Source organism: Musca autumnalis, unplaced genomic scaffold (assembly GCF_047663935.1).
Source record: "Musca autumnalis isolate F117 unplaced genomic scaffold, ASM4766393v1 scaffold_4, whole genome shotgun sequence".
Taxonomy (NCBI): Eukaryota; Metazoa; Arthropoda; class Insecta; order Diptera; family Muscidae; genus Musca; species Musca autumnalis.
The window spans coordinates 212,681,310-212,692,586 of record NW_027411977.1 but is presented as its reverse complement, the minus strand read 5'-3'; the positions used below and the strand labels follow the sequence as shown (position 1 = coordinate 212,692,586).

Genomic DNA, 11,277 nt, shown 5'->3' with positions numbered 1-11,277 from the left:
CCCGACATAACCAGTCTGAAAGACGGAGCCCTTTCCAAATATTCCGTATCAATCTTTCATACAGTTAATATTCATAGCCATAGCTGTTTGGTCTATTGTATTTGTCATAATTTATTCAGAAAAATAATTCACTTTCTCCATATGTCTAAGGGTTCCAAAAATATAATTCTTGTGGTTTCACTTTTGATGATTAAGATGCATGCGAAGGTTTAAAGATGCTATACTCACTGTACATCTCTAAGAATCGATATTTCTTCTTTAATTCAGTTCTCAAGACTACAGCGTATTGTACGGTCATAACATCACCTCGGATGAATCCTTTAAAATGATTCTCAAATTGAAATATTTGTTTCGTTTGCTGGGTGATTTCCTCATCGTTACCTTATTGCTGGGACTAGCGTTGAATGTCTCAAAGCTATGGGGACCTATCACAAAACGTGGTTTCTTTTGTGGTGATGAATCTTTGATGTATCCTCTGCACAAGGATACTGTGTCCCATGGCCATCTCTATTCCGTTGGTTTGGGTATACCTGTTGTGATGATTGTGGCCATTTCACTGCTGGAGAATTTCGTGTTAAATAGTCGTCCCTCCAAGAATTGCTTAAGAACATGGCTGATGATGCATGTCTCCTTGCTGCCTTTTCTATTTGGTTTTGCCGCTGAACGTTTGCTCAAGGAAATTGGTAAATTAGCAGTGGGTCGTTTAAGGCCATACTTTTTTACCGTATGTCAACCGGTTTTTGGGAAAGAGTACGATATGACCTGTGACTGGGAAGCATACCATGGAATTTACATAGAAGACTACAAATGTTCGAGAATGGACGATGACACCAATCATTTGTCACGCATAACTAACTTTCATATGCGCACTTCCTTTCCCAGTGGTCATGCCAGCTTGACCTTTTACAGCGTAACCTTTTTGGTCTACTATTTGCATCGTTTTAGCCGTTCACTACGTTACTATCAAGCCAGCTTTGGTCTATTCGTGCCTTTTATGCAATTCGCAGCCGTACTTTGGGCATGGTTTGTTGCCCTAAGCCGTGTTACGGACTACAAGCATCATGCATCGGATGTATTGGCTGGCAGCCTGTTGGGCATGGGTGTTGGTATTGCGGTTTGCCGCTATGTACACAGTCATCTAAAAGGTGGCCGAACATTCCTTGAGGCCATCAATGTGCCGAAAAGGTCACCTGCAGTTAGGCGAGAAGTGGATAATGTGGAACAACAACAACAGCATCGGCCGACGACAGCTATTACCACGATATCAAGTGGCAGTAGTTATTTGACGGCTACATCACGTTCGCAGGATGAACAAATATAACTAACAGAAGTTCAAGTTCAAGCGTGAGCTATCATAAGGCGAGTGTTAATGTGTGAAAATGTATTTTTGCGATATATATTTATATGGATGTGTGTATGTGTGAGATGAAATGTACTATAATAAAAATTATAAAATTAAATCAAAAATAAAATATCCATCTTTGTTAAAAAGATGAGTGTGGAATTTTGTGTTAATCACTGCAAGTATTTTGTTGTTGTGGAAAAAAGCAACAACCAATAAAAAAAATGTTGTCGAGATCCCAATGTCCCTTTATAGAAGATTTTACAACGAATTATTCCGACCAAGAATACTGGATTTTTAAAGCATATATTTCATGAATTTTTCAATAATTATGGATTTTTAAAAAAAATATTTTTTTTAATAAACGTTATTTTCTTTAAGAATATTTTTTCATTTTTTCAAAAAAAAAAAAACGTGGATTTTTTAAAAAAATATTTCTTCAGTTAATTGAATTTTTAAAAATATTTCCTCAGTAAATTGGATTTAAAAAAAAATATTATTTCAACGTGGTTTTGTTAAAACGATGTTTTCATTAAAATTGTGTTTTTAAAACACATTTTTTCAATAACGTTGATTTTTTTAAAAAATAATTTTTCATTAACGTGGAGTTTTTGAAAAATACTTTTTTATTTAATTGCATTTTTAGTCTTCGTTGGGGGTATAAAACTTTCCACCGGAAATTTATCGGTATAAGTTCATTGTTTCATATAGCTCCCATTGAACGGTACCTCCTAATGTTTGGTATTTTGAAGGTGGAGACCTCAATATCCCACCGAAATAGCAGAAATTTGACATCTTGTCTTCGTGGAAGGTATAAAACTTTCCACCTGAATTTTTGCGGTATTTGTCATCTTCCACTCGCTGATTTTCTAAGAAATTTTTTTCCACTCGTGGATTTTTAAAAAACATTTTTTCACACTCCAAACGTGTATTTTTTTAAAGAATATTTTTTCCACTCTTGGATTTTTTAAAAAACTGTTTTTCTACCAGTGGATTTAAAAAAATATATTTTTCACCTCGTGAATGTTTTAAAGAATATTTTTTCTCCTCCTGAGTTTACTAAAAAATATATTTTATTCGTGAATTTTTACTGAAAAAATTTCCCCTCTTGTATATTTAAAGAATATTTATTCCACTCGTGGATTTTTTAAAGAATATTTTTTCCACTCGTGGATTTTTTAAGGAATATTTCAGGAGGGTTTGCGTTTTTTGTTTGGGATGACGACTTCTATTTTGTTTTTCAAAATAGTCAGGCTTTATCCCATAGTCGTTGTTTTAATATTTTATTAAAACAACTTTAATTTATTAGTGGGAAAAAATTGGCGATGTTTACCAAGAGGTAAGGCAGGGAATACTATAGTTTCAGATCTCGCCACAGATCTTCATCAGTTCCCTTATTTCTTGTTTTTCAACAAGAAACTTTTTATACCCAAGTGTCAATTTAATAAAATATTAAAACAACGACTATGGGATTAAGCCTGACTATTTTGAAAAACTAAATAGAAGTCGTCATCCCAAACAAAAAACGCCTACCCTCCTAATTGTGAGACCGGTCACCGTCGAAATGTTGTTTATTGCTGTAGTATGCAATACCAACAAATTAGATATGTGTTTTTCGTCGAGAATCGACGAACGCATAGCAGTGGGAAAGATTTGGTTTTGTTTGCAAGTGAAGTTGCTAGAGTTTAGGTAGTGCCAAAGAAGTTCTCGATCAGAGTGTTTCTTTGCGCACGTATCTATTTGAGCTAGCAATTGACACTTGGGTATAAAAAGTTTCTTGTTGAAAAACAAGAAACAAGGGAACTGTGGCGAGATCTGAAACTATAGTATTCCCTGCCTTACACCTTGGTAAACATCGCCAATTTTTTCCCACTAATAAATTAAAGTTGTTTTAATAAAATATTAAAACAACGACTATGGGATAAAGCCTGACTATTTTGAAAAATTAAAGAATATTTCTTTCCACTCTTGGATTAAAAAAAAAAAAACAGTTTTTCTACCAGTGAATTTTTTTAAAAAATATTTTTCCCTCGTGCATTTTGTAAGGAACATTTTTTCCATTCGTGGATTTTTAAAAGAATATTTTTTCAACTCGTGAACTTTTTAAAAAATATTTTTTCCTCTCGTGGATTTTTTAAAAAATATTTTTCCACTTGTGAGTTTTTTAAAAAATATTTTTTCAACTCGTGGATTTTTTATAAAATATTTTTTCCACTCGTGGATTTTCTAAAAAATATTTTTTCCACTCGTGGATTTTTTAAAAAATATTTTTTCCACTCTTGGATTTTTTAAAAAATATTTTTTCCACTCGTGGATTTTTTAAAAAATATTTTTTCCACTCGTGGATTTTTTAAAAAATATTTTTTCCACTCGTGGATTTTTTAAAAAATATTTTTTCCACTTGTGGATTTTTTAAAAAATATTTTTTCCACTCGTGGATTTTTTAAAAAATATTTTTTCAACTCGTAAAAAATACTTTTTCCTCTCGTGGATTTTTTAAAAAATATTTTTTCAACTCGTGGATTTTTTATAAAATATTTTTTCCACTCGTGGATTTTCTAAAAAATATTTTTTCCACTCGTGGATTTTGTAAAAAATTTTTTTCCAATCTTGGATTTTTTAAAAAATATTTTTTACACTCGTGGATTTTTTAAAAAATATTTTTTCCACTCGTGGATTTTTTAAAAAATATTTTTTCCACTCGTGGATTTTTTAAAAAATATTTTTTCCACTCGTGGATTTTTAAAAGAACATTTTTTCCATTCGTAGATTTTTTAAAAATTTTTTTTCCACTCGTGCATTTTTTAAAAAATATTTTTTCCACTCTTGAATTTTTAAAAAATATTTTTTTCCACTCGTGGATTTTTTAAAAAATATTTTTCCACTCGTGGATTTTTTAAAAAATATTTTTTCCACTCGTCGATTTTTTAAAAAATATTTTTTCCACTCGTGGACTTTTTTAAAGAATATTTTTTCCACTCGTGGATTTTTTTAAGTGTATTTTTCCTGTTGTGGTTTTTAAAGAATATTTTTCCACTTGTGGATTTTTTAAAGAATATTTCTTTCCACTCTTGGATTTAAAAAAAAACAGTTTTTCTACCAGTGAATTTTTTAAAAAACATTTTTCTACCAGTGAATTTTTTAAAAAACATTTTTCCACTCTTTGATTTTTTAAAAAATACTTTTTTTCCACTCGTTGATTTTTTAAAAAAAATTTTTCCACTCGTGGATTTTTTAAAAAATATTTTTTCCACTCGTCGATTTTTTAAAAATATTTTTTCCACTCGTGGACTTTTTAAAAAATACTTTTTCCCCTCGTGGATTTTTTAAAACATATATTTTCCACTCGTGGATTTTTTAAAAAATATTTTTTCCAATCGTGGATTTTTTAAAGAATATTTTTTCCACTCGTGGATTTTTTTAAGTGTATTTTTCCTGTTGTGGTTTTTAAAGAATATTTTTCCACTTGTGGATTTTTTAAAGAATATTTCTTTCCACTCTTGGATTTAAAAAAAAAAACAGTTTTTCTACAAGTGAATTTTTTAAAAAATATTTTTCCACTCGTGGATTTTTTAAAGAATATTTTTTCCACTCGTGGATTTTTTAAAGAATATTTTTTCACCTCGTGGATTTTTTAAAAAATATTTTTTCCACTCGTGGATTTTTTAAAGAATATTTTTTCCACTCGTGGATTTTTAAAAAAATATTTTTACCACTCGTGGGCTTTTAAAGAATATTTTTCCTTTCGTGGATTTTTAAAGAAAAAATTTTCCACTCCTGGATTTTTAAAGAATATTTTTCCATTCGTGGATTTTTAAAGAATAATTTTCCACTCCTGGATTTAAAAAAAAAAATATTTTTTCCACTATCTTCAAAAAAAAAAATATTTAAAAAACCACATTGTTATTAAATGTTTAAATAAATTCACTTTTTTAAGAAAATTAAAAAATCCACTTTTTATTACATCCCAGCAAAAAAAGTCCTCCCAAAATCATGGGTTTTGTAAGGGACTTTTGGCAGCCGTAACTACTCGCAAACCCCCTTTCTGTCCCCTATTATGGCATGTCGCACTCAGTTTGTAGTTATTTTATGACCACTAGAATAACTAGTTATTCTGTGGCCACTAGAAGTTGAAAAGTAAGTTGAAAAAAATTCTATTTTTAGAACAGTTGATGTAGAGATTTTTTTTAATTTCATCACACTTCTTACTTTTATTTTACTTTATTTTATTTCGCTCGCTGTGCGAGTTGAACACACGAACCCTCTGATTTCTAGCCAAAGACACTACATACTATGCCACGCACACGAACATTAAGGGTTGCTTAAGAACTTAAATGTGCAGTGCACATGTGCAACACGAACTGTTATTTTATAATTAAAAAAAACTCGCGTGCCGACAGTGAGCGTTGAACACACAACCCTAGGATTTATAGTCGGACACACACTCACTGTGCCACCGTCCTCATTACTTAGTGAGGAGTAAAGTAAGAAGGTTTGCCTTGTAATTTTTTTAAGAAGTATCCCATTACTTTTCAGATTACTTCTAATGGGAAAAGAAGCTTGTTTACATTACTATGTAATGGGTTACGTAATGACTAATGGATCCGAATTTTTGCTGGGATGTTTAAAAAATCCATTTGTTAAAAAATAAACTATCAATTTAACAAAAAAAAAATAAAAATCCAATTTTTTTGAAAAACAAACATTCTTTAAAAAATTCAAGTTCTTTGAAAAAAAAAACATTCTTTAAAAACCCACGTTTTCTTAAAAAAGCGTTCATTAAATAATCCACGTTATTTGAAAAACATTCTTTGAAAAATTCAAGTTTTTTGAAAAAAAAACATTCTTTAAAAAATCCACGTTTTCTTAAAAAAGCGTTCATTAAATAATCCACGTTATTTGAAAAACATTCTTTAAAAAATCCACGTTATTTGAAAAACATTTCTTAAAAAATCCACGTTTTTATATCCTCAGCCTTTAGGCTAAAAGGGTATATACACTTTCATACGGGCAAAATGTGCCTCATCGAAATAATGGTTTTAGACCCCAAGTATGTTTGGACGAAATGTGTTTCAGACAATTTGGAGTCGATATAGCAATGTCCGTCCGTCTGTCTGTCCGGCTGACTGGTGCGCACGATAACTCTCAAATGGATGAGCCGATTTAGTCCAAAATTCTGCTATCGTAATATTTTGTCCAAACGTAGTTAAAGTTCGAAGATGGGCCATATCGGTCTAATCCTTCAGGTACCTCCTCCACAAAAGTTCGAAAATGTTCGGAAAATTTGTCCGCACAATAATTCTTGAAGGGAGGAACCGATTTGGTCCATACTTTGCACATCGTGAAATGTGTACCAGACTTAGATAAGGTTTCAATATGGACTCAATCGGTCCACTCATTCGGGTACCTCCCACACAAAATTTCGGAAAAGTTTAGTCTAAGGCCTGCTCTCGAATCGCTCTCATTTTTTTAGCAACTTGTACTCACTGCCCCCTATACGACGGTACAAGTTTCATCAGGGGCAAGTCCACACTTCCTGAGAAAATAGCCCCAACGTTGCAAAAAAAACCCTATGACACCGTGTGAGGTGGTTGGAGCGCATGATAACTCTCGAATGGATCCGCTGATTCGGTCCAAAATTTGGCCTTAGTAATATTTTATCCAAACATAGTTTAAGTTCGAAGATAAGCTATATTGGTCCACTCCTTCAGGTACCTCCCCCACAAAAGTTCAAAAATGTTCGGAAAAATTGTTCGTACGGTAACTCTTGAAGGGATTATCCGAATTGGACCATACTTTACACATCCTATATATCTACCAGATATAGATCAGGTTCAAAAATGGACTATATTGGCCACTCCATCCGGTACCTCCCACACAAAATTTCGGATAAGTTGACTTTATGACCTGCAATCGAATCACTTTGAATTTTGTTGAAGCAACTTGCATTCGCTGCCTCAATTACGATGGTAAAACTTTTTTCTGGGGCAAGTCCGTACTTCTTGAGCAAACAACCCGAAGGGTGTAAAAACCCCCTATGGCACCATATGTAGTGGCTGGAGATCCACTTCTATAATGGTCAATGTCGATCCATTCCTTTAAGTATCTGCTCCGCAAAACTTTTGATCTTTAATCCTAATCAACATTTTTGTCGGTACATACAATCAAAATTTTTAAAACCCTCTAAATACATACGTTTTTTGGAAAAAAATTGTTTCAATATACATAGGCTGTGGGTATATCTCTGTCAGCAAAGCTGACTGATACTTTTTTACTTGTTTAAATTATATTTGCTCATTTACTTGGTTAAAAAATGACATTAACGTGGAGTTTTTTTAAAAAATATATTCCAAAAACATGTTCATTAACTTGATATTTTTTAAAAAAATATTTTTAAGTTTAAGTGGATTTTTTAAAAACATTTTTTCATTAATGTGGATTTTAAAAACTTTTTACATTATAGTGACTTAAAAAAAAATTAATTAACGTGGATTTTTAAAACATATTTTTTAATAACGCGGATTTTTTAAAACATATTTTTTAATAACGCGGATTTTTTAAAAAATATTTTTGTTAATACCAGTGGATTTAAAAAAAAAATGTGCAATGAACGAAGAATGCAATGAAGAAGGATGGATAAAAGTTTTTTTTTTTGATATTTATTTAAAATTTATACTTGAATCATTGATACAATGACCTTAGACGAATATATAATTATTTCTTAATATTAAACATCGACAGCATCATTTATATCTATGGAACATGCATTCTTAGTCACTGTCATTCCAATATCTGTTGATTGCTCCAATTTCCCAGCAATATTGTGATCACGAACTTTCTCCGATTTCTTCTGCAAAACTCTAGTAACTTCTCTTTGATTCTCTTCCGCATAATAAGAAAATGCCAAGGCCACCAGTGTACCCAGCAGCGCTCCAGCCGCTATATCCGACCAAAAATGTTTAAAATCAAAGACCCGACATATCGCAACCATGGCAGCAACACTTACACCCGACAGTTGCATTAGAATGACCAAAGGACGATATATGGTGGCCACAAATCCTTGATTTCCTGCTATATTACGCTTGCACCTTTGTAAATATAAAGCCACATAAATCATGCCATAAAATGCCAAACTTGAATGGCCACTGGGAAACGATTTATATATGGAAGTACTCTTCAATTCTTCACTGCAGCTATATTCCGACATATAAGCAGCCTCGGCCGGTAGTTGATTGCATGTTAGGCCTCCCACTGTAACTGGTTGACACAATGTATAGGCATGTGGCCTCAGACGGGACACAGTAAATTTTAGCAGATTTTTGAGGAATCTCTCCGAGGCAAAACCGCAAAAGAATGGCATGCCGGATAAATAGACATTTACCAAATAATCTTTAAGGCCTTGAAATCCACGGCGCTTGGCCAACAGGGTGTGTAGAATTTCATGCGTACTGATAAATATCAACGGGAAATATAAGCCAATCACATATAAGGTCTTCCAGTGAATGGTATCTGCCACAAATGGCTGTTTGATACTGCTGTCCAAGCAATCAATCCCCCGTTTTCTTGGCGGGCCTAAAATCTTCTCCAAATGATCACTTGTCCAGAGTATGAGGGCAAATGGCACCAAAACGGCAATTTGTTTCAAGAAAATTTTCTTCATATTTTTTTCGTTTTCGCGAATTTTCCGCTTTTCTAAATCACAATGACGTTTACACCCAACAATTGAAATTATACTAAAAATATTTCATTTTCCATTGGATTTAGTGCATCTCGGATTTCTGATTGTCTGTTTTTGTTGCTGTTGTCGTTTATAATGGAAATTTTTGCGGGCTCAATTGAGTGACGACCACAAGATGTAGGTAGTAACATAACTAAGTCGGCGATGCTGTAAATGGGAATGAATTCCAAGTGAAATACAATACAGATCCGTAATGAAATTAACTATATTTTTATGATTGGTTAACCAACTGTTTCGATATTGAGTTTCGAATTGATTAAAATCGAAAGTAAATCCATGAGGTCTAATAATTTTTGGGTATTAACACAAATAACAGTTTGTAGTCTAGGTATACTTCCCTGGTTCAGAAAGCTCTGTCTCTTATCATTATCAGATTTAGTGAGGATCGTCGTCAATGTTATGCGAGCATCAGAGCAACTGATATGTTATTATATTTATTAATAAAAAAAATAATAAAATGAAAAATAACATTCATTCATAAAGGCAAGCTCAGATCGGTACAACACAACGAGAAGCATTAACGAAGTATCAGGATCGCTGGACCATGACTTTGAATATAAACCTAATTTAAAAAATATTTTTTAAAGCAGCAACATGCATGGATCTAGTCAACGTGGATTCTTTAAAAATCAACGTTTATGGGTTCAGAAAAAATTTTAATAAAAAAATTAAAAAAATCCACGTTTGTTAAAAATATTATAAAAAACCCACGGTTATTGAAAAAAATATTTTAAAATATTGACGTTTTTGAAAAAAAATATTAAAAAAATCCACCTTATTATTTAAAAAAACAGCGTTTTTTAAAAAAGATAGTTAAAAAAATCCGCCTTTCTAAAAATAATTAGAAAAATTCAAAATATTGAAAAATATTTTTTGAAAAAATTATAATATTTTCTCCACTAATAAGAACTGGAATTAAGCCAGACCAATTTGAAAAAATTGCGTTTTTTTAATCCAGCTTTTTTGAAAGAAATTTCAAATTCAAATTTTTTGAAAAAAATATTTGAAAAATGTACGGTTTTTTTGTGAAAGAATACTTAAACAAAATTTACATTTTTTCAAAAAAACAAAAAAAAAAAAATATTGAAAAAATCTTTAAAAATTCCACGTTTGTTCCTCCTTTGAAAAAAGTATAATATAGAAAATTCACGTTTGTCGGTAAAAGGAAAAAATCTAGGATGCGTGGCTGCCGTTTATGTATTCACGTTTATTAAAAAATCTACGTTTAATAAAAAAAGTTTAAAAAAATCCACGTTTTTAAAAAATATTATAAAAAATCCACGATTATTGAAAAAATTTACGTTTTTGAAAAAAAAAATATTTAAAAAAAATCCACATATTTGTATTTATTAAAAACCCAAATTTTTTCAAAGAAAATTTACAGAAATCCACTTTTTAAAAAATATTTAGAAAAATCCACGTTTTTGATAAAAATTTTGTAAAAAAATCCAAGTTTTTTTCAAAATATTCCAAAAAAATCGACGATATTTGGAAAAATTCAACTAATTTGAAAAAAATCGGCGTTTTTTTTTTAAATCCAGATTTTTTCAAAGAAATATTTAAAAAATTAAAATTTTTTGAAAAAATATTTTTTTTTAAATATTTTAACAAAATTTAGGTTTTTTGGGAAAAAAAAGAAAAAAATCCACTTTTTTAAAATTTTATTTTTATTTTTTTAATATATAAAATATTTCAAAAGTATCAAGTTTTTTTGAAAAAAAAAAAAAAACATTTTTTTTAAAAAAAAACAGGTCGGATCTAATCGAATCTAATACCGGCTACGCAGATTTTATGGACCTTTTTGGAAGCATAAACTTTCCAACAAAAACGTATATTTGGTTTGAAGCTCAAAAGTGTTGCGGAGGATGTACTTGAAGAAATGGACCGACATAGCCCAGTTTGGAAGTGGATCCTATTTTGGAAGGTATTTCTTTCGATAGTGTGCCCACCACTCATTTCAGTTGGTCAGCGTATAACTTACTGCTTTTGGACCACTATGTCAGGAAGCATGGATTTGTCCACGAAAAACATAATATTGTTTAAACAGTACCACAAAGAGTAGCATCGATATAATTTTCCAAAAGATCTTCAAACAGATCTTAAACTGCCCTTTAAACAAAAATCTTGAATTTTTGTGGAGGAGAAAACCGATATGGACCATTTATTTCCACAGTAAAGCTACAATTGAACAACATTT

The 11,277-nt window shown here is 31.1% G+C and overlaps 2 protein-coding genes across 2 annotated transcripts; one reads left to right on the top strand and one right to left on the bottom strand.

Moving 5' to 3' along the window:
* Positions 1 to 287: 287 nt before the first annotated feature.
* LOC141401453 (putative phosphatidate phosphatase) lies at positions 288 to 1,466 on the top strand. The gene has a single exon (XM_073981713.1). The coding sequence runs from the start codon at positions 326 to 328 to the stop codon at positions 1,319 to 1,321; it is 996 nt and encodes a 331-aa protein (XP_073837814.1). The 5' UTR covers positions 288 to 325; the 3' UTR covers positions 1,322 to 1,466.
* Positions 1,467 to 7,991: 6,525 nt separating this feature from the next.
* On the bottom strand, positions 7,992 to 9,131 carry LOC141401364 (phospholipid phosphatase 1-like). Its single transcript, XM_073981525.1, has one exon. It carries the CDS (start codon positions 9,000 to 9,002, stop codon positions 8,070 to 8,072), a length of 933 nt encoding a protein of 310 aa, XP_073837626.1. The 5' UTR covers positions 9,003 to 9,131; the 3' UTR covers positions 7,992 to 8,069.
* Between the last annotated feature and the right edge of the window lie 2,146 nt (positions 9,132 to 11,277).

What these genes read in the sequence shown, in the direction of transcription:
- LOC141401453 (XM_073981713.1), top strand. Translation starts at nt 326, where the DNA reads ATGATTCTCAAATTGAAATATTTGTTTCGTTTGCTGGGTGATTTCCTC.
- LOC141401364 (XM_073981525.1), bottom strand. Translation starts at nt 9,002, where the DNA reads ATGAAGAAAATTTTCTTGAAACAAATTGCCGTTTTGGTGCCATTTGCC.